This window comes from Scyliorhinus torazame, chromosome 1, assembly GCF_047496885.1.
Source record: "Scyliorhinus torazame isolate Kashiwa2021f chromosome 1, sScyTor2.1, whole genome shotgun sequence".
NCBI lineage: Eukaryota > Metazoa > Chordata > Chondrichthyes > Carcharhiniformes > Scyliorhinidae > Scyliorhinus > Scyliorhinus torazame.
Genome location: NC_092707.1, coordinates 174,327,801 through 174,351,605, shown reverse-complemented (window position 1 = coordinate 174,351,605; position 23,805 = coordinate 174,327,801). Strand labels below are relative to the sequence as shown.

General features: G+C 49.8%; 1 protein-coding gene across 2 annotated transcripts in view; it reads right to left on the bottom strand.

Annotated features, from left to right (window-relative positions):
- eloa (elongin A) overlaps window positions 1-23,805 on the bottom strand; it is a 110,764-nt gene that overhangs the window by 6,808 nt on the left and 80,151 nt on the right. For both annotated transcript variants that reach the window (XM_072501173.1, XM_072501174.1), the window contains exons 7-8: window positions 13,738-13,835; window positions 8,296-8,476 (exon numbers count right to left, since the gene is read on the bottom strand). In XM_072501173.1, coding sequence (XP_072357274.1) covers window positions 8,296-8,476; window positions 13,738-13,835 — 279 coding nt within the window. The remainder of the gene's footprint in view (window positions 1-8,295; window positions 8,477-13,737; window positions 13,836-23,805) is intronic.

Here is a 23,805-nt window from a genome sequence, read left to right as displayed (position 1 = left end):
AAGATGGCGGAGGGCGGAGATCGAGCAGCATGGGGGCCGGAGCAGCAGGAGTTTCTCAGGCGCTGCGTGGAGGAGCTTAAAAAAGTGGAGCTGGCTCCACTGCTGACGGCGATCGAGGGGCTGAAGGAGACCCAGAAGGCCCAAGAGGTAGAGATCCGAGAGGTGCGGGAAAAAACCACCGAGAACGAGGACGAGATCTTCGGCCTGGCGGTGAAGATGGAGGCGCACGAGGCGCTGCACAAGAGGTGGGCCGAAAGATTAGAGGACCTGGAGAACAGGTCGAGGAGGAAGAATCTTCGGATTCTGGGTCTCCCTGAAGGGGTGGAGGGGGCCGATGCCGGGGCATATGTGAGCACGATGCTCCATTCGCTGATGGGTGCAGAGGCCTCTCCGAGTCCCCTGGAGCTAGATGGGGCTCACCGGGTCCTGGCGAGGAGACCCAAGGCCAACGAGCCGCCAAGGGCGATTGTGGTGAGGTTTCATCGTTTCGTGGACAGAGAGTGTGTCCTGAGGTGGGCCAAGAAGGAGCGGAGCAGTAGATGGGAGAATGCGGTGTTCCGAATCTACCAGGACTGGAGCGCGGAGGTGGCAAAGAAAAGAGCTGGTTTTAATCGGGCCAAGGCGGTGCTGCATAGGAAGAGGGTGAAATTCGGAATGCTGCAGCCAGCGCGATTGTGGGTCACATTTCAGGATCGACACCACTACTTTAAAACGCCTGGAAGAGGCTTGGACCTTTATCCAAACGGAAAAATTGGACTCAAACTGAGGGTCTGTGGTTGTTGGGGGGGGGGGGGGGGGGGGGGGGGGGATGTCGATTGTATACAGGGCTTTAACTATGCATAGGGAATGTTCCATGGGTGGGGCGATGGATGGGGATGGGGAAGAGATTTGATGGGGAGACTGTGGGGAATGTGGGCGCCGGTGCTGGAGGGAGGGGAGGCCCGGGGATGGGGGAATTGGGATAAGCCGCCACAGGAGCTGCGCCAGATGGGGCGGGGCTGGCTCAGGAAAGCACGGGCTTTTTCCTGCGTTAGGGAAGGGCGGGGGGGAGCGCAAGGAGGAGGGGGGGATTTCCACACCGGGGGGGGGGGTCAATGGGAAGGCGGGGGAAGCCGGAGTCAGCAGGTGTCAGCTGACGTACGGAAGTGTTATGGGGGGAGCAAAGGTGGGTGGAAAGAGAGAAATAGGGTTGCTGCTGCATTGGCCGAGGGGGAACTGAAAACGGAAGAGGTGGTCGGGGCGGGGGTTCCCCTTCTGGGGGACTGGAGGGTGCGGGAGGCGCGGGCACGGGACTGGCCTTAAACAGGAGATGGCTAGTCGGCTTGGGGGGGGTTGGGGGGGGGGGGGGCAATCCGGCTGATAACTTGGAATGTGAGGGGCCTGAATGGGCCGGTAAAGAGGGCCCGAGTGTTCGCGCACTTAAAGGGACTGAAGGCAGACGTGGTCATGCTTCAGGAGACACATTTGAAGGTGGCAGACCAGGTCAGGTTAAGAAAGGGATGGGTAGGACAGGTATTCCATTCGGGGCTGGATGCGAAGAATAGAGGGGTGGCAATACTGGTGGGGAAGCGGGTGTCGTTTGAGGCCAAGAACATAGTAGTGGACAATGGAGGTCGATACGTGATGGTGAGCGGTAGGTTGCAGGAGACGTGGGTGGTGTTGGTAAATGTATACGCCCCAAACTGGGACGATGCTCGATTTATGAAGCGTATGTTGGGGCGCATTCCGGACCTGGAGATAGGAAGCTTGATAATGGGGGGGGATTTTAACACGGTGTTGGACCCAGCATTAGATCGTTCCAGATCTAGGACCGGAAAGAGGCCGGCTGCGGCCAAGGTGCTTAGGGGGTTTATGGACCAGATGGGGGGAGTGGATCCGTGGAGATTTGCCAGGCCTTTCGCCAGAGAATTTTCTTTTTTCTCCCACGTACACAAAGCCTACTCCCGGATAGATTTTTTTGTTCTGAGCAGGGCGCTGAGCCCGAAAGTGGAGGGAACGGAGTATTCGGCCATAGCCATCTCAGACCACGCCCCGCACTGGGTGGAACTGGAGTTGGGAGAGGAGAGGGACCAACGCCCGTTGTGGCGTTTGTATGTGGGATTACTGGCAGATGAGGAGGTGTGCGGGAGGGTACGGGGGTGTATTGAAAGGTATTTGGAGGCCAACGACAACGGGGAGGTGCAGGTGGGGGTAGTAAGGGAGGCGCTGAAGGCGGTGGTCAGGGGAGAGTTAATCTCCATCAGGGCTCACAGGGAGAAGAGAGAGGGCAGGGAAAGGGAGAGATTAGTGGGGGAGATTTTAAGGGTGGACAAAAGATATGCAGAGGCCCCTGAAGAAGGACTACTCAGGGAGAGGCGAAGTCTCCAGACGGAGTTCGACCTGTTGACCACAGGGAAGGCAGAGGCACAGTAGAGGAAAGCACAGGGGGCGACGTACGAGTATGGGGAGAAGGCGAGCTGGATGCTGGCACATCAGCTCCGTAAGAGGATGGCAGCGAGGGAGATAGGTGGAGTCAAGGATGGAAGGGGAACTACGGTGCGGAGTGCGGTGAAAGTAAACAAGGCATTTAAGGCCTTCTATGAGGAGCTGTCCAGATACCAGCCCCCAGCGGGGGAAGAGGGGATGCGACAATTTTTGGACCCACTGAGGTTCCGGAGGGTGGAGGAGCAGGAGGTGGCTGGTTTGGGGGCGCCAATTGGGTTGGAGGAGCTGATTAAAGGACTGGGGAGCATGCAGGCGGGGAAGGTCCCGGGACCAGATGGGTTCCCGGTTGAGTTCTATAGGAAGTACGTAGACCTGTTAGCCCCGTTGCTGGTGAGGACTTTCAATGAGGCAAGGGAGGGCGTGACCCTGCCCCAACAATGTCTGAGGCGATGATCTCTTTGATTCTGAAGCGGGATAAGGACCCACTGCAATGTGGGTCGTTTAGGCCGATTTCGCTCCTTAACGTGGATGCTAAGTTGCTGGCAAAAGTGCTGGCTACGAGGATCGAGGACTGTGTCCCGGGGGTGATTCACGAGGACCAGACGGATTTGTAACGGGCAGGCAGCTAAACACCAATGTGCGGAGGCTCCTAAATGTGATAATGATGACATCGGTGGAGGGAGAGGCGGAGATAGTGGCAGCTATGGACGCGGAGAAGGCCTTTGACCGAGTAGAGTGGGAGTACCTCTGGGAAGTGCTGCGGAGGTTTGGGTTTGGGAGGGGTTTATCAGTTGGGTTAAACTCCTATATAGAGCCCCGGTGGAGAGTGTGGTTACGAATCGGCGGAGGTCGGAGTATTTTCGGCTGTATCGAGGGACGAAGCAGGGGTGCCCCCTGTCCCCCCTGCTGTTTGCATTAGCAATTGAACCTTTGGCCATGGCATTAAGGGAATCCAGGAAATGGAGGGGGATGGTCCGAGGGGGAGAGGAGCATCGAGTGTCGCTGTATGCAGACAACCTGTTGCTGTATGTGGCGGATCCAGTGGAGGAGATGGTGGAGGTCATGCAGACTCTAAGGGAGTTTGGGGACTTCTCGGGCTATAAGCTCAATGTAGGGAAGAGTGAGCTCTTCGTGGTGCATCCAGGGGACCAGGGAAGAGGGATAGACGGCCTACCGTTGAGGAGGGTGGAAAGGAGCTTTAGGTACTTGGGGATCCAAGTAGCTAGGAGTTGGGGGGCCCTGCACAAACTTAATTTGACGCGGCTGGTGGAGCAGATGGAGGAGGACTTCAAACGATGGGACATGTTGCCACTCTCGCTAGCGGGCAGAGTACAGTCGATTAAAATGATGGTCCTCCCGAGGTTTCTTTTTGTGTTCCAGTGCCTTCCAATTATGGTCACCAAGGCCTTTTTTAAAAGGGTAGGCAGGAGCATCATGGGTTTTGTATGGGCAAATAAGACCCAGAGGGTAAGGAGGGGGTTTCTGGAGCGTAGTAGAGACAGAGGAGGGCGGGCGTTGCCGAATCTGGGTGGCTACTATTGGGCAGCCAACGTGGCGATGATCCGTAAGTGGGTGATGGAGGGAGAGGGGGCGGCATGGAAGAGGTTGGAGATAGCATCCTGCAAAGGAACGAGCCTGGGGGCGCTGGTGACGGCACCGCTGCCGCTCTCGCCGACAAGTTACATCACGAGTCCGGTGGTGACAGCAACGCTAAAGATCTGGGGGCAATGGAGACGACACAAGGGTGCGATGGGAGCCTCGGTGTGGTCCCAGATCAGAGATAATCATCGGTTTGTCCCAGGAAGGATGGACGGGGGGTTTCAGAGCTGGCATCGGGCAGGGATTAGAAGAATGTTCATCGATGGGACGTTTGCGAGCTTAGGGGCACTGGAGGAGAAGTTTGGGCTACCCCCAGGAAACGCTTTCAGGTACATGCAAGTGAGGGCGTTTGTGAGGCGGCAGGTGAGGGAGTTCCCGTTGCTCCCGGCACAGGGGATTCAGGACAGGGTGATTTCGGGTGTATGGGTCAGAGAGGGCAAGGCGTCGGCGATATATCACGAGATGGAAGAAGAGGAGGAGGCTCTGGTAGAGGAGCCGAAGGGCAAATGGGAGGAGGAGTTGGAGGAGATTGAAGAGGGTCTGTGGGCTGATGCCCTGAGTAGGGTTAATTCCTCTTCCTCGTGTGCCAGGCTCAGCCTGATACAGTTTAAGGTTATCCACAGAGCGCATATGACAGGGACGAGGCTCAGTAGGTTCTTTGGGGTGGACGACAGATGTGGGAGGTGCTCAGGAAGCCCGGCTAATCACGCCCATATGTTCTGGTCGTGCCCGGCACTGGATGGGTTCTGGAGAGGTGCTGCGAGGGCTATGTCTGAGGTGGTGAAAGTCCAGGTCAAGCCAAGTTGGGGGCTAGCACGATTTGGAGTGGCGGACGAGCCAGGAGTGCAGGAGGCGAAAGAGGCCGGTATCCTGGCCTTTGCGTCCCTGGTAGCCCGGCGGAGGATCTTGCTAATGTGGAAAGATGCGAAGCCCCCCAGTGTGGAAGCCTGGATAAACGACATGGCAGGGTTCATCAAACTGGAGAGGATAAAGTTTGCCTTGAGAAGGTCTGCGCAGGGGTTCCTCAGGCGGTGGCAACCGTTCCTAGACTATCTCGCGGAACATTAGGTGGAGGTCAGTTAGCAGCAGCATCAATCCAGGGGGACGACGGGGGGGGGGGGGGGAACGTTTCTTTCGGAGGGGGGGGGGCAGGGAAGGTTTTTTTCTCCTAACGGCACTTGGGAGGGGAAGTGCATAAACATATGGGAAAGTCGATGTGTGCGGGGGGGGGGAACCCATTGTACAAAGTTCTGTATTATGTTGAATTGATATGTTTATGTTTTGCTATGCGACTTTTCTTTCTTTTTGTTACGGGGGGGGGGGGGGCGGGGGGGTTTGAATGGTTAAAAATTTTTGTTGAAAAATTCTAATAAACATATTTTCAACAACAAAAAAAAAAAAAGATACCTTCCATCATGTTATGCGGAACCAATATAGTGCTAAATGGGATAGACTTCAAAACGATCTAGAAACTCAAGACTGGGCATCCGTGAGGTGCTATGGGCCATCAGCAGACTTGTATAAAACCACAATTTGTAACCTATGGACCAGCATATCCCCCACTACAACCATTTTCACCAAACCAGGGGATCAACCCTGGTTCAATGAGGAGTGCAGGAGAGCATGCCAGGAGCAACACCAGGCATACCTACAAATGAAATGTCAACCTAGTGACACTACTCGCCTATCAAACAGGATAAGCAGCAAGTAATAGGAAGCAATCCCACAATCAACGGGTCAGATCTAGGTTCTGCCGTCTTGCCACATCCAGCAGTGAATGGTGGTGGACAATTAAATAACTCACTGGAGGAGGAGGCTCCACAAATAACCCCATCCTCAATGAAGGGGGATCTCAGCACATTAGTGCGAAATATAAGGCTGGAGCATTCGCAGCAATCTTCAGTCAAAGGTGCTAACTGGATCCATCTCGTCCTCCGCTAGAGGTCCCCAGCATCACAGATGCATCAACTAATTCAATTAACTCCATGTGAAGAAACGGCTGAAGGCACTAGATACTACAAAGGCATGGGCCTGACAATATCCAGCAATAGTACTGAAGACTTGTGCTCCAGAACTTGTCGCATCCGAGGACAAGCTGTTCCAGTACAGCTACAACACTGACATCTACCCTGCAAGGTAGAAAATTGCCCAGGTATGTCCTGTACACCCCAGGACAAATCCAACCCGGTCAATTACAGCACTATCAATCTACTCTTGATCATCAGCAACGTGATGGAAGGGCTCATCAACAGTGCTATCAAGCAGCACTTACTCAGCAATAACCTGTTCACGGACACTCAGTTTGGGTTCCGCCAGGGCCACTCAGCTCCTGACCTCATTACAACCTTGGTTCAAACTTGGGCAAAAGAACTGAATGCCAGAGGTGAGGTGAGAGCGTCCTCGACATCATGGCAGCATTTGATGGAGTGTGGCATCAGCTAAACCCGGGCCAATGGGAATTGGGGGAAAACTCTCCACTGGTTGGAGTCATACCTAGCACAAAGAAAGATGATTGTGCTGTCTGGAGGTCAATTATCTCAGCTCCAGGACATCATTGCAGGAGGTTCTCATGGTAGTGTCCAAAGCCCAACCATCTTCAGTTGCTTCATCAATGACCTTCCATCATAATGTTCAGAGGTATTTCCTGATGACTGCACAATGTTCAGTACCATTCCCAACTCCTCAGATACTGAAGCAGCCCACATCCAAATGCAGCAAAACCGGGACAATATTCAGGCTTGGAGTGACAAGTGACATTCATGCCACTGATGTGCCAGGCAATTACCATCTCCAACAAGAGAGGATCTAGCCATCACCCCATGACATTCAATGGCATTACCTTAACAGAATCCCCCATTATCAACATCCTTGGGAGCCTACTACTGATCAGAAATTGAGCTGGACGAGCTATGTAAATATTATGGCTACCGGAGCGCGTCAAAGGCTAGGAATCCTGCATCTCCAGCCTCCCCAAACCCTGTCCACTACCTACAAGGCACAAGTCAGAATGTGATGGAATATTCTCCACTTGCCTCAAGGAGTGCAGCTCCAACAACACTCAGGAAGCTCAACACCATCCAAGACATAGGAGCCCGCTACGCCTTCCACAAACGTTCAATCCCTCCACCAATGAACAGTGGCAGCCGTGTATACCATCTACAAGATGCACTGCAAGAACTCACCAAGGTTCCTTAGGCAACACCCTCCAAACCCATGAGCACTACCATCAAGAAGGATAAAAGTTGCAGATACTTGGCAACACCACAGTTTCCCTCCAAGCCACTCACCATTCTGACATGGAAATATATCACCGTTCCTTCACTGCCACTGGGTCAAAATACTGGAACCCCTCCCTGACAGTACTGTGCATGTACCTACACCTCAAGGACCGCAGGGATTCAAGAAGACAGCTCACCACTACCTTCCCAAGAGCAACCAAGGATGGGCACTAAATGCAGGTATAGCCAGCGATGCCCATGTCCCATAAATTAAAAAAAAAGAGATATAGCACAGAGTTTTGGATGACCTTAAGTTTACAGAGGGCAGAATGTGGAAGACCAGCCATGAGTGCATTAGAATAGTCAAGTCTAGAGGCAACAAAGGCATGAATGAGGGTTTCAGCAGCCGATGCTGAATTCTATGGCGATGGAAATGGGCAATTAGCTGATAGGCTACATTTAAAGGACATGCAGAAATCAATAAGCCACACGGCTGTGGTAAAGAGTGTTCATCGGCCGATTTCATGAGATGTGCTATTCAAGGAATTGCAAAATGTTCAACCCCCACCTTCCGATCATATTAACAGGAATTTATTTTAAAAGTTAAGCAAAATAATAGAACCGTAGTGAACTGAAGGAGACCACACAGCACAGCGTACCTGTGCCAGATCTTTGAGCGAGCTAGTCAATTATTTCCCCGTTGCACTGTAAATTTTCCAAGTACCCTTTTGAATGTTACTACTGACTCTGCTTTGACCACTTGTTCAAACAGTACATTCCAGCTGATAATAACTTGCTAAACTATAACAGTAGTTGAACCTTTCATAATTCAATATTATGCATAATGTATACTTTCACTTGGAAGCATTAGAAGCAACAAATCGTTTGAAACCCGAAATATAATTTGTTCATACACTAAACTGGCACAGCTGAAAATAAATTCGGGATGAAGAATAAATGTTGGCCTAGCCAGCGACGCCCACATCCCGTGAAATAATTTTAACAATTGATTTGACTGGCTGACAGAACTGCATTCACTAAAATTGCTCTTTACCCTTTGGTTTGCTGGCATGAGCCGAACTAATGCTTTGTGTTATAGCTCGCAGTTTCTGTTCTCGCTCATCATGAAGACGCAGATACATTTCACGCCATGACTCAAACTCCTGTCGTTCCTGGTTCTTAAAGTCTCTCTTACAATGTCGCAGCCACAGGTGATCGGTTTCTTCAACAAAAGTCTGTTTGGCAGCAAAAATGCACAATTAGGCACCTGTGAAAAAAGGTGCAGCCAAGTACAAAGGAAAGGTTTAGAAAATGCTGTTAAAAGGAAAACTCGAACATTCATCTTATGGTTACCAAATTATCCAACTTCATGGCATTATACCTGATTACCATACACTACCTGTTCTTTGCTATAGTTCCCCTTTACCCAAACATTTACAGACACATACCAAAACTAATTAATTTTTTAAAAATCACTGCATAGATAAATTAAAAACTTGCTTAGTGTGTTTGTTAAACGTACTGCTTCATGTATCTGTAATTTAGATATTTTCCCAAAGTTTTTTGTTGTGATTGCTAATGGAACCCATTTACTGACATTAGCACGATACTTCATGTGATTAAATATGATTAAGTAACTACATTGAAAATATTCACCCCCATAGCTACATTTCCACCCTACAAAGTCTTTGCTGAAGTTATACCTAATCTTTGTACTGTGAACTAATCACAAACAAAATCAGCTTGCACCTAAATGAATTCATCCCTGATTCAATCCTACAGTGTTGATTTAGTTTATGCAGTCAATGCAAGACTGGTGGCGATGCCTATGGGGAAGGTGTAAATTTCCAGAGTTATTGCTTTGATAATTGTAGGACTGTACCTGGCGAGGAGTTGACCCCTTTGTGAGGGAAAGGAAGTCTGTCCAAGGGAATCAGCCTGTTAAAGCATAGTGGAAAGGAGAAAAACCTTGCACAAAATCTTTCTATTTTCACAATGTACTCACAGGTGTTTACACAGTAAAATCAAGTGACCACAAAATACAATTAACTAAAAGGTTATGACGTCAGAAGATTGCATGTAAAAACACGCATGTAGCAGCTAAGAAATAAAGTTTTTGAAGTAGGGAACATAGGTTGCCAAAAAAAGTTTGTAAACATGTTGTACACAAATTTCACACATTCCATCCTTGTCTGACCTTGGGTGTGATGGCTGACAAAAGCAATTGAAAGAAGACGTCAGGTTAAGATCATCTGATAATTCTGGCAGCTCTTTCAAAAACAGTAACCTCATTCTTCATGTCCATCTGCACTGAAACCTGCACCAGCATAAGCTATTTTAGTGTTAGACAACTGCCTGTGTCCCAAAAGTTTTCAAACCTTCAGCCAGTCTGTCAAAATAGCCACAGGAAACAAACAGCAACTCTATGTTTTTGCACCTTTCTGACTTGGTTTCCACAAAGGGTGTGGTTGTTAAACATGCTTCAAGGTGCTCCCTTCATATATCATACCCACCCTTTACATACAGTCATAGGTGAAGGGTTTAGAGATTCCAACACTTACACCTCAAAAGCCACCATTTTTGCCTTAATGTCACCACTGGTCAACTGATTAATGGTATTATGGAGAAATGTAAATTGCTGTTTGTAAATTAATCTTAGATCAAAGCCAAAATAATTTGCATTGTTTTTGCTCAGTGTTCCATTTTCACTTCTTTCAGACCAAGAAACTCACCCTGCTGCCACTCATCAACTTGTTTCATTTGATATTGCTGCAAAGCATGTTCCACAACTATAGTTCTCTTCCAAGTACGGAATTCATCCATCTCTTTTTCTAATGATATTCATATCTTTTTAAAAACTTGATCCTTCATAGACCTGTACCAGATCCTCAGAATACTTCAGTCCCGGGTTAACACTGGACTTGATGTTCATAATTTCTAGACTACTTACCAACCCACCCAACCAGGAAAAGACCTGAATCTGGATCCAGCAGGATATCCGTATTAAGGTTACTTCGATGTATGTCACTACAGATGAGTACTTACCTACAGTAAAATAATGTTTTCTTTTCTCCCCTAATTTTATTAAATGCACATTTTTTCAAAAGATCTTACATCTGAGCCAGATAAGCAATTTTCATTCTGCTCCTCAGCAAAAGCGTCTTTGTTTCGGAAAAAGAATAATTAGCAAAATTAAGAACCCCTGTTTCTCTGATCCCTTTTCATTACTGAAACAACTAAAACTTCCTTTGTCATCTTAGTAAATCTCTTCTCCACACTCCCCTAGGCCTGGATATCCTTCCAAAGCTGGGTAACTCAAAAGTGCACACAATATTTTAACTGCAGCTTAACCACTGGTTAATGCAGGTTTAGCATTAACATCTTTACTATTGTATGTCTAAATAAATATCAATTAGCCTGCCATGCAACACAAAGATCCTATTGAAATATACATACATACACAGCACTCTTTCTTATTTCCTCAAAGAATGCAGATTAACTTTGGCAGACACAACTTGTATTTTATAGATCAATGAAGGCAGTGCTTAAATTAACACATCCTTATAAGTATTAATTTTATCCCCATTACAATGTCCTCTCAAAGCTTACCTACTCATGTTAGGCTGGTCCATAATCACTCGATTTATCTTTCCGCCCTTTTTTAAACAAGTATTATAATACCAACCCTCCAGTCTCCTCGTACAACTTCTATGTCCAAAGATGCTTACATTTTGTGATCAGATCCTTTGTTATTTACTTTCCAATATTCCTCAGTATTCTAGGGTGCATGTCATCGGGCATAGTCATCTTTGAGCACCATAAACTTCCCTCCCCGAAAGTTAATCTATCTAAAGCTTCCTCCTTTTATTCCTTCTTTTATTCCTAAAATTAGAATCTCAAAAAATCTATGGTACCATGAATGTAGTGCACATAAGTGACCATTCTTCAGCGCAAACTCAAAGACTGAACGCTCGCAAACAATTTGACCAGTAGGGGTATCAAGCCTAAGTTTGATCTTGTTCATATTTTACACCACTCAGATCCACTTTCAATTGGGGGTCATCAGCATCTGGAATCCTGAGCCTTGGTTTACTTTCCCTTCTCAAACCTGTGGGTACTGAGGCCAAACGTCACATTACTATAGTTGCTTTGGGTGGCTTCACCTAAGTTTGATCTTGTTCATATTTTACACCACTCAGATCCACTTTCAATTGGGGGTCATCAGCATCTGGAATCCTGAGCCTTGGTTTACTTTCCCTTCTCAAACCTGTGGGTACTGAGGCCAAACGTCACATTACTATAGTTGCTTTGGGTGGCATCAGCTAACTTAGCACAGATTTGGGATCAAACAAGAAAAGTACAGCAATCACCTACCAACGAGATGGCCTATTGGGAATCTGGCCCCAGGGACTAAAATCTTCCCAGTCTGTAGCCAAAACTCACTTAAAATGTACCAGCAGATCTTTCGATTGGCTAGCTGTCCGAAGAACAGGGGGCGGATTCTCCGCAATCGGCACGATGTCCCCCGACCAGCGGCAAAAACGGCGCAAATCAGTCCTGCATCGCGCCGCCCCAAAGGTGCGGAATTCTCCGGATCTGGAGGGGCCGAGCCCTCACCTTGAGGGGCTAGGCCCGAGCCAGACTGATTTCCGCCCCGCCAACTGGCGCGGAAATGACTTCACCAGGCAACGCATGCACGGGAGCGTCAGCGGCCGCTCACGGCATCCCCGCGCATGCGCAGTGAAGGGGGTCTCTTCCGCCTCCGCCATAGTGAAGACCATGGCGAAAGCGGAAGGAAAAGAGTGCCCCCACGGCACAGGCCCATCCGCGGATCGGTGGGCCCCGATCGCGGGCCAGGCCACCGTGGGGTCACCCCCGGGGCCAGATCGCCCCGCGCCCCCCCCCAGGACCCCGGAGCCCGCCCGTGCTGCCTTGCCCCGCCGTTCGAAAGGTGGTTCAATCCACACCGGCTGGCATGGGTTGACAGCGGCAGGACTTCGGCCCATCGCGGACCGGAGAATCGCCGGGGGTGGGCCCGCCGACCGGCGCGATTTCTGCCGACCGGCGCGATTCCCGCCCCAGCCGAATCTCCGGTGGCGGAGAATTCGGGACACGGCGGGGGCGGGATTCACGCCGGCCCCCGGCGATTCTCCGACTCGGTGGGGGGGTCGGAGAATCGCGCCCCAGCATAGTGAAGTTTATGGAAATGCAGGGCAAATTGAATAGGGGTGGGATTCTCCGCAATCGGCGCTATGTCCGCCGACCAGCGCAAAAAATGGCGCGAATCAGTCCGGCATCGTGCGGCCCCAAAGGTGCGGAATTCTCCGCATCTTGAGTGGCCGAGCCCTCACCTTGAGGGGCTAGGCCCGAGCCGGACTGATTTCCGCCCCGCCAGCTGGCAGGAAAGGCCTTTGGTGCCCCGCCAGCTGGCGCGGAAATGACTTTGCCGGGCGACGCATGCGCGGGAGCGTCAGCGGCCGCTCATGGCATCCCCGCGCATGTGCAGTGGAGGGGGTCTCTTCCGCCTCCGCCATAGTGAAGACCATGGTGAAGGCGGAAGGAAAAGAGTGCCCCCACGGCACAGGCCCGCCCTCGCCGCCTTGTCCCGCCGTTCGAAAGGTGGTTCAATCCACGGCGGCTGGTGTGGGCTGACAGCGTCAGGACTTCGGCCCATCGCGGACCAGAGAATCGCCGGGGATCGGCCCGCCGACCGGCGCGATTCCCGCCCCCGCCGAATCTCCGGTGGCGGAGAATTCGGGACACGGCGGGGGGCGGGATTCATGCCGACCCCCGATGATTCTCCTACCCGGTGGGGGGGTCGGAGAATCGCGCCCATGGTCTTTTCTTCTGGTGGCCTGCAAATATTCATCCCTCAACCACCAACACTAAAACAGATTATCTAGTGTTTAGTTCATTGCTCTTTGAATGACATTTCTGTGGACAAATTAAAAACCACATGCCCTACATGACAACAGTGATTTCATTTTAAAACACTTTGTTGGTTGTTCAGTGTTTTGGGACCTGAAGTTATGAACGCAAGGCCCTTCTTTCTTTCAAACCAATGTGTACATTGACAATAATGGCATGGCAAAGAATATATAACAAATATTTTAACTGAAGTCAAGACCACAATTCCTCTCATGGTGGGTTTCTGGCCTTGGCCCAGCCATTAGGAATGAACACGTTTCACCATACCTCTGAACAGTTGCTTAAAGTCTCCCAGCCCATTTCTCACCACAATCACTTGAAAACAAGCTTTTAAATTGCAAAGAAAAAATGTTTTAAAACTCTGACTGTATCATGGAAAACAGTAACGTGTACCTTTGTGACAGTGAATACCTTCAATATTTTCTTTGGGAAACTACATAAAAGAAAGTTAGACCTCTGATGAAGAGAAGAAAATCGTTCTTCTTTTAGTGAATAATAAAGCACCACAATGAACAGCTCCTGTATCTTTCTGTTAACTTCCATTTTAGGAGTCAGAGTTCAGGCTTACCGGATTGCAGTCTTCAATCCGATATAGTTGTTCAGGGGTACACCGCTCCAGCACAGGTTCTAAGATTTCGAATGGCACTCCTCCAACTTCATGAATAGCTGCAAGGAAGCACAGCAGATACTGAGGGGGAAAAACCCACTAAGCAACAAAGCATATGCAGGACCTTCTTGAAGTAACGCCATCTGAAGAGGAGCAATGGAATTTCTTGACCGCATAATATTGCAAAATGGTGAGGATCACAAAGTACCTCACCACCAAGACTAAGAAAGATGAAAAAAAATCAGTCAGGAGTCTTTCTACTGATCATTACCCAGTGGGCATCGCTTAAAAGTGCAGGTGCACTGATGTTGAATGATGATTGGACCAGGCTCAGTTGTATGTCCCTGCATGGTCAATAAATGTTCCACTATTGACAATCTAAATTCACGATAAAAGTGTTTTCACATTCAGCCAAGGATGTTAAGCTCCGATGACATCTCTATAATAAGAATGAGAAAGCAAGTCGTTTACTGCTCCAACTCCAATTTGTTGTTCTACAATCACTTCTCTTCCAACTCCACAGTGCCACCTGTACCCTTATGTGCTCGTCCATCGAACAATAGGTGTGGTCTATTGAACAATTAAAGCTCCAAATCTAACTGGAGAACATTGGGGGCGATTATCCGAGCCCCGTGCCAGGCCGGAGAATCGCCGCAACCGCGCCACGATGCCGGCACGCGATTCTCCGAGATGCGTAGAATCGGCACCATTTGCGCCGGCGCGTTTGATGCGACGCCAGCCGCGGGCCACTGGAATCGCGGGGGCCGCCAATTCTCCAGCCTGGATGGGCCGAGCGGCTGAGCGGATACGACAGAGTCCCGCCGGCGCCGTTCACCCCTGGTCGCTGCCGGCGGGAACTCTGCGCGAAGGGTCGGGGGGGCAGCCTGTGGGGCGGGAAAAAGCGATCCTTCACCAGGGGGGGCCTCCGATGGGGTCTGGCCCGCGATCGGGGCCCACCAATCGGCGGGCCGGCCTCTCCCCCCCCCCCCCCCCCCCCCCGGGCCTACTTTCCTGCACGGCCGGCCCCTGAACACCAACGCCAAGTTGAGTCGGGGCCGGCGCGCTGAAGAAGTCCCCCTCGCATGCGCAGGTTGGCGCGGCCCAACTGCGCATGCGCGGGTTGGCGCGGCGCCCATTTGGCACCGGGAAGGGAGGCTGGAGCGGCGTGAACCGCTCCAGCGCCGTTCTGGCAACCTGTGGGGGACAGAATCGGTCATCCCCGTGCCCGTTTCGAGCCGTTGTGAAACGCGACGGCATTCACGACGGCGCAAACACTTGGGCTCCATTTTGGAGAATCGCCCCCATTATCTCTTTCCTAACAAAGATTCTGCATGATCTCCCTGTGTCTGCATGGGTTTCCTCCGAGTGCTCCAGTTCCTCCCACAAGTCCCGAAAGATGTGCTATTAGGTAATTTGGACATTCTGAATTCTACCTCAATGTACCCGAACAGGCGCCGGAATGTGACAACTTCATTGTAATGTTAATGTATGTCTACCTGTGACAATAAAGATTATTATACTAATACTTAAGAAACCATATCTCAGCAAGAATCGATGACCTGGACCTTATATGAAGTAGCAATCATCATTAGATTGCTGTTTCACTCCATCTTTCCTTGCCTTGATTTTTTTTTTTTTTTTACATTTTTTTTTTATTCTCCTCCTTACTCACATTTTCTCCCAAATTTACACCCAACAATAAACAATAATCAGTAACGAATGTAATGACAATTCCCATATCAATAGCAACAATCCCATCCTCCCACCATACCCCTGCATTTTAACATAAACAAATGACAAAGAGGAATCAGGAATCACCCATAGTCACCATTAACACACACAGACCCCCCCAACCCTCCCAGCCCCCAACCCCCCCGAATGTTCGATATTATCCAATTCTCGAAAGTGCATAATGAATAACGCCCATAAATTGTAGAACCCCTCCATCCTTCCCCTCAGTTCAAATTTGACCTTTTCAAGCATCAAGAATTCCAGCAGGCCCTCAGTCACACCAGGGCACAGGGTGGAGAGGTTGATCTCCACCCTAACAGAATCTGCCTTCGGGCAATCAACGAGGCGACGGCTACAACATCTGCATCCTCACCAGTTTCCAACCCCGGCTGGTCCGACACCCCGAATATGGCCTCCCGAGGGCCCGGTCCAGTTTAACATGCACCACTTTAGAGATTACCCTAAACACCTCCTTCCAGTATTCCTCCAGCTTTATGCAGGATCAAAACATTTGAACGTGATTTGCGGGACCCTCCTGCGACGTTCACATACATCTTCTACCCCCTCAAAGAGCCGGCTCATCCTCGCCCTTGTAAGGTGCGCTCTATACACCACCTTCAGCTGTATCAGCCCCAACCTCATACACGAGGTGGAGGCATTCACCCTCTGGAGCACCTCACACCAGAACCCCTCCTCCATACCCTCTCCCAACTCTTCCTCTCACTTTGCCTTGATCCCTTCTAGCGGCGCCTTCTCCTCCTCCAGAATAGCCCTGTAAACCGCCGATACTACCCCCTTCTCTAGTCCCCCTGTCATCAGCACCTCCTCCAGCAATGTGGAAGCCGGCTCTACTGGGAAGCTCTGTATCTCCTTTCTGGCAAAGTCTCGAACCTGCATGTATCTAAATATTTCCCCCTGCTCCAGTCCATACTTCGCTCCCAGCTCCTTCAATCCCTCAAAACGACCCCCAAGAAACAAGTCTTTTAGTGCCCTACTTCCTTTCTCCTCCCATCTCCGAAAATTTCCATCCCACTTCCCTGGATCAAATCTATGGTTCCCCTGAATCGGCATTTCCCTTGACCCTGCCCCCAACCCGAAGCGCTGTCGGAACTGCCTCCAAACTCTCAGCAATGCTATTACTACCGGACTCCCTGAGTATCTCCCCGGGGCAGTCGGGAGCGGCGCTGTCGCTAGCGCCTTCAATCCCGACTCCCTACACAAACTCTCCTCCATTCTGACCCATTGGGAGTCAACCCCTCTGACCCAGCTCCATCCCTTTTCCACATTCGCCGCCCGGTAATAATACATCAGGTTCGGAAGACCCAAACCCCCTGCCTGCCTTCCTCTCTGTAGTAGCACCTTTTTAATTCTGGCCACCTTCCCATCCCATATGAATGAGGTAATCATCCCATCAAACTCTCTAAAAAATGCCTTTGGCAGGAAAATCGACAGGCATTGAAAAATAAACAGGAATCGCAGCAGCACATTCATTTTAACTGCCTGTACCTGACCCGCCAGTGACAGAGGGAGACCATCCCACCTTGCCAGATCAGCTTTCACCCTCCCCACCAAACTAGAAATGTTGTACCTACGGAGTCCCACCACTCCCGGGCAACCTGCACCCCTAGGTATCTAAAGTGAGTCCCTGCCTTACGGAATGGCAGCCCCCCCATCCCTGCCCCCACCTCTGGCCGAGACACCACAAAATATTTGCTCGTCTAGATTTAATTTGTACTCTGAGAAAGACCCAAACACCCGAAGCAGCTCCAGTAATCCCCCTATTGACACACTTGGTTCCGACATGTATAATAACAAGTCATCGGCATACAAGGACACCCCATGCTCTATCCCCCCCGCACTATCCCTTTCCATACCACCAAACTTCTTAATGCGATGGCCAATGGTTCAATCGCGAGTGCAAACAGCAGGGGGGACATAGGACATCCCTGCCTAGTCCCACGGTGGAGAGGAAAGTATTCTGAGCTGATGTTATTTGTGCGGACACTGGCCCTCGGCTCCTTATACAATAGCTTTACCCAGTCCACAAATCTGGGTCCAATTCCAAACCGCTCTAGAACTGCCATCAAGTACCCTCATTCTACCCGGGCACGCACTTTCTCGGCGTCCAATGCCACAACCACCTCAGTTTCCTACCCCTCCGCTGGTACCATAACCACGTTCAATACCCTCCTAATGTTCGAAAAGAGCTGCCTCCCTCTCACAAACCCCATCTGATCTTCACCAATCACCTTTGGGAGGCACTCCTCTAGCCTACCTGCCAGTACCTTCGCCAATATCTTTGAGTCCACGTTTAAAAGTGATATGGGCCATACGACCCTCACTCTGTCCGATCCTGATCTTTCTTAAGTAACAGGAAAATCGATGCCTGCCCCAAAGTTTGTGGTAACACCCCCTTCCCTATCGCCTCCTCAAACATCCCCACCATCAGCGGTACCAATTTTTTATAATATTCCACCAGAAACCCATCCGGCCCTGCCACCTTCCCCGACTGCATCGTCGCAATTGCATTTTTTTTTTTTTCTCGGTCCCCCAACAGTCCCACATCCAACTTCCACCCTGTTCTCTGTACCATCCCCTTCTCCAGTACCATATCCACCAAATGCGGAGCATGATCTGATATTGCAATTGCAGAGTACTCCGACCCTTTAACCCCAGCCAGCAGCGCCTTCGCCACCACGAAAAAGTCAATCCGCGAGTACACCTTATGGATCGCTGAGAAAAATGAGTACTCCTGCTCCCTCGGGTGCAGAAACCTCCAAGAGTCCACCCCTCCCATTTCTACTATTAGCCCAGCCAGCGCCTTCGCCCCCCCTGACCAGCAAGCGCGGCCATGACCTGTCCAATTTTGGCTCCTGCACCAAGTTCCAGTCCCCTCCCCCCCACTATCAGTTTGTGTGTGTCCAAGTCAGGGATGGCCCCACACACCTTCTTCGCGAATCCCACATTGTCCCAATTGGGACCATATACACCTACCGGCGCCACTAGCCTCCCCTCCAGCGGCCCTGTCGCAATCACATACCTACCCCCTGATCTGTAACCAACTTCTCCATCTGGAACTGTACCCTTTTGCTGACCATTACCGCTACCCCTCGAGCTCTTCCGTCAAATCCAGAATGAAACACCTGACTAACCCAGCCCTTTTTAAGTCTCACTTGGTACTTCACCCTCAGGTGAGTCTCCTGCAGCATTGCTACATCGGCCTTCAAATTTTTAAGATGTGCCAGCACCCTTGACCTCTTGACCGGGCCTCCCAGTCCCCTCACGTTCCATGTGACTAACCTAACTGGGGGTCTCTCACCGCCCCCCTCTCCCCCCGCCCCTTCTTATCCACCATCATACCACCGGACCCTGCCCCATGAGCCTGACCCGTCCCTTTCCATTATTTACATCAAACCCCCTCTCCCCTCCCAGAATCCACCCTGCACTTCCCCTCAAAAAAAATCTGACCCAGTATCGATCCCCCCCCCCCCAAACTTGCTCGTCTCGTAGGCCCATCGAAATCTGCTACCCAGGTTCCAATGTCCGCAGCCCTCCTCTGACCTCACCTCCATTCACTAGCCAACTTTAGTTAGCTCGTGCGGGTAGTCCCCCATCTCCCCCAAAAAGGCATACTGTCCCCTCCCACCCAGTCCCAGAAGATAAAGAAAAACAATCTAACCCATGCAATTCAATGAAATAACATATAACCGTTGCAACAAAAAAAAAAAAAGGAGCAAAAATGCCAATCAAACCAAACAAAAACTTAAACTCTACAACAATGTGAAGTCAAGTAAGCTACAATACAGGTCAGTGAAAAGAAAGTTATAACTTTTATACATTTTCCAGCTCCCCAATCACAGTCCACAATCTCTCTTCCAGCTCCACTCCTCACTTCTGTCCCAAGCTTTCTGCCTTCATGAACGCCACAGCCGCCTCTACCGTTTCAAGATAAAAGATTTTGGCGTTGTATGTCACCTTCAGCTTTGCCGGGCATACCATACCAAATCGCAGTCCCTTGTTGAAGAGTGCCGCCTTCACTCGGCTGAACGCCACTCATCTCTTTGCCAACTCCATCGTCAAGTCTTGGTAAATCCGAACTCTAACACCATCCCACTGCACCTCCTGCTTCTGCTTCGCCCAGTTTAACACCTTCTCCTTCATGTGGTATTTATGGAAGCAGATAATAGGGCAGCACGGTGGCGCTGTGGGTTCGCCCTGCTGCCTCATGGCGCCGAGGTCCCAGGTTCGATCCCGGCTCTGGGTCACTGTCTGTGTGGAGTTTGCACATTCTCCCCGTGTTTGCTTGGGTTTCGCCCCCATAACCTAAAGATGTGCAAGGTAGGTGGATTGAACATGCTAAATTGCCCCTTAATTGGCAAAAAATTAATTGGGTACTCTAAATTAATATATAAAAAAAGGAAGCAGATAATGACTGTTCTCGGCGGCTCATTTATTTTGGGTTTCGGCCTTAACGACCGATGAGCTCAGTCCAGTTCATACCAGGAGGGGTCTTCACCCTCCCCCATCAACTCCGCCAGAATCTTAGCAAAGTACTCAGTTGGCCTTGAGCCCTCTGCCCCTTCAGGTAAGCCCACAATCAAGTGTGCTGCTTTGCCCTGGATGGTGTCAAGCGTCTAGAGTGTTGTCGGAGCTGCACTCATCCGGCAAAGTGGAGAGTACTCCATTACACTCCTGATTTGCATCTTGTAGATGGTGGACAGGCTTTGTGTGTGTGTGTGTGTGTGTGTGTGTGTGTTTGGGGGGGGGGGGGGGGGGGGGGGGGGGGGGGCATAGGATTCCTAGCCTTTGACCTGTCCTGGTGGCCACAGTATTAATATGGCTAGTCCAGTTCAGTTTCTGATCAATGGTAACCCCCAGGATGTTGATTATGGGGAATTCAATGACAGAATGTCAAGTGGCGATGGTTAGATCCTCTCTTGTAGGACATGGTCATTGCCTGGCACTTGTATGGTGTGAACGTAACTTGCCACTTGTCAGCCAAGCCTGGATATTTTCCAGGTGCTGCTGCATTTGGACATGAACTACTTCATTACCTGAGTAGTCGCAAATGGTGCTGAACATTGTGCAGTCATCCGCAGCAAACATTCCCACTTCTGACATTATCATGGAAGGGAGGTCATTGATGAAGCAGCTGAAGATGGTTGAGCCTAGTACACTACCCCAAGGACCTCCTGCAGTGATGTCCTGGAGTCGAGATGATTGACCTCCAACCACAGAACCATCTTCCTTTGTGCCAGCTATGACTGCAACCAGCGGAGAGTTTTCCCCCTGATTCCCATTGACTCCAGTTTAGCTAGGGCTCCTTGATGTCATACTCCGTCAAATGCTGTCTTGATGTCAAGGGCAGTCATTCTCACCTCAACTTTGGCATTCAGCTCTTTTGTCCATGTTTGAACCAAGGATATAATGAGATCAGGAGCGGAGTAACCCTAGCGGAACTCAAACCGAGCGTCCGTGAGCAGGTTATTGCTGAGTAAGTGCCACTTAGTAGCACTGTTGATGGCGTCTTCCATCACTTTGTTGATGATTGAGAGTAGACTGGTAAGATGCTAATTGGCTGAGTTGGATTTGTCCTGTTTCTTGTGCACATGACACACACCTGGGCAATTTTCCACATTGCCGTGCAGATGCCGGTGTTGTAGCTGTACTGGAACTGCTTGGCTAGGGGTGAGGCAATTTCTGGAGCACAGGTCTTCAGTACTATTGCCAGGATACTGTCAGGGCCCATAGCCTTTGCTGTATCAGCTGCCTTCAGATTTTCTTGATATCACATGGAGTGAATCGTATTGGTTGAAGACTGACATCTGTGATGCTAGAGACCTCCGGAGGAGACCGAAATGGATCATCCACTCGGCACTTCTGGCTGAAGATTGTTGCGAATGCCTCTGCCTTGTCTTTTGCACATATGTGCTGGGCTCCTCCATCATTGAGAATGGGAATATTTCTGGAGCCCCCTCCTACAGCGAGTTATTTAATTGTCCACCACCATTCTCAGCTGGATGTGGCAGGACTGCAGAGCATAGATCTGATGCGTTAGTTGTGGAATCACTTTGTCTATTACTTTGTCTATTACTATTACTTTCTGCTTATGCTGTTTGAACCCAAGTAGTCCTGTGTTGTAGCTTCACCAGGCTGACACCTCATTTTTCGATATGCCTGATGTTGCTCTGGCATTCTCTCCTGCATTCTTCATTGAACCAGGGTTGATCCCCTGGCTTGGTGGTAATGGCAGAGCGGAGGCTATGCCGGGCCATGAATTTGCAGATTGTGGATGAATGCTGATGGCCCACAGGACTTCATGGATGCCCAGTCTTAAGTTGCTAGATCTGTTCAAAGTCTATCCCATTTCGCATGGTGGTAGTGCCATACAACACGATGGAAGATATCCTCAATGCGAAGACGGGACTTTGTCTCCACAAGGACTGTGCGGTGGTCACTTCTACCGATACGGTCATAGACAGATGAACCTGCAGCACCCAGATCTGTGATGATGAGGTCAAGTATGATTTTCCCTCTTGTTGGTTCCCTTACCACCTGCTGCAGTCCCAGTCTAGCAGCTAAATCCTTTAGGATCCAGACAGTTCGGTCTGTGGTGGTACTACCTAGCCACTCTTGGGATGGACACTGAAGACCCCACCCAGAGCATATTCTGCACTCTTGCCACCCTCAGTGCTTCATCCAAGTGGTGTTCAACATGGAGGAGTAATGATTCATTAGCTGATGGTGGCTGGTGCGTGGTAATCAGCAGGAGGTTTCCTTGCCCATGTTTAACCTGAAGCCAGACTTCATGGGGTCCAGAATTGATTTGGAGGACTCCCAGGGCAACTCCTCTCGACTGTATACCACTGCACCGCCACCTCTGCTGGGTCTGTCCTACTGGTGAGACAGGGCATATCCAGGAATGGTAATAGTGCTGTCTGGGACATTTTCTGTAAGGCATGATTCTGTGAGTATGACTATGTCAACTAGTCTGTGAGACAGCTCTCCTAACTTTGGCACACGCCCCCAGATGTTAGTAAGGAGACTTTGCAGGGTCGACAGGGCTGGGTTTGCCATTGTCGCTTCCGTTGCCTGGTTGGGTGTTGGGTGGTCTGTCCGGTTTCATTCCTTTTTTGTGTTTTCGTAGCAGTTGAATATAACAGAGTGGCTTGCTAGGCCACTTCAGAGGGCATTTAAAAGTCAACCACATTGCTGAGGGTCTGGAGTCACATGTAGGCCAGACTAGGTAAGGATGGCAGATTTCCTTCCCTAAAGGACATTGGTGAACCAGATGGGTTTTTACAACAATCGACAATGGTTTTATGGTCAACATTAGACTTTTAATTCCATATATGTTATGGAGTTTGAATTCTAGTGTTGGAGAGTTAGGGGGAGGGAGGACATGCTCCCTTTTCATGGCCTTTATATAACACTAGCTGCCGTATGGTAAGTCTAATCTTCACTATGAATGTTAGTGAGTGGATGGGATAGTGGTTTGGTCAGGTCAGGTTGGGTAATGGGAGGTCAAGTGGTTAGCCAAATCAGGGGGGCAAGTCAAGTTGGATGCAGTAGTTGGGGGGAGTCAGAGTGCCAGACTTTCTAACATTTCCTCGTAACTATTCAGGCAAGTACATCGGAACTGTCAGATGTCTCCAATTCAGAATCTGAGATATTCACAGAGGGTCTGAGGAGCAGCGGAAGTGCTCAACGGAAGTTCAAACGACCCAGGCAATTCCCACAAAGATCAGTGCGGGGTCCTGACATGCATCTCGAGTCATACATCCAGTCAATCCAGTGGCCAGAAGATCTGGGTCAATGTTTCAACAGGGAAGAAAAAGCAATAAAATTAATAACTAATTGTGTCGAGGCTTTGAGAAAAGCAGTAAAGATACATTTCCTTGTCTTATGATTGGGGTGCTTCCAGTTTGCTCTGATGACCCACAAGCAATGTCAACAAAGTGAGTTGAAGCACAAATGCATAGCCTTTACTTACCTTTTGCTTCGGAGTTTAACGGAAATGGGTAAATGGAATCTGGCTACTGGCGTAACTATTATGACATAGCAGTTATTTAATGTGACCTGTCTTGGTAATATTAAGAAACAGGCATATTCTGTATCATTCCTTCCAGGAAAGCAAGTGGCCTACTGTAATATTAAGCAAAATATTGCAGATATCGGAGGTCCGAAATAAAAACAGAAATATACTGGCCTTGAAGCCTTAAATCTCCAGAGTTTCTCTCTCCAGAGTTTATCAGCACTTTATTTTTATTTGTGTTTCCTTGGATTGATTGATAAACT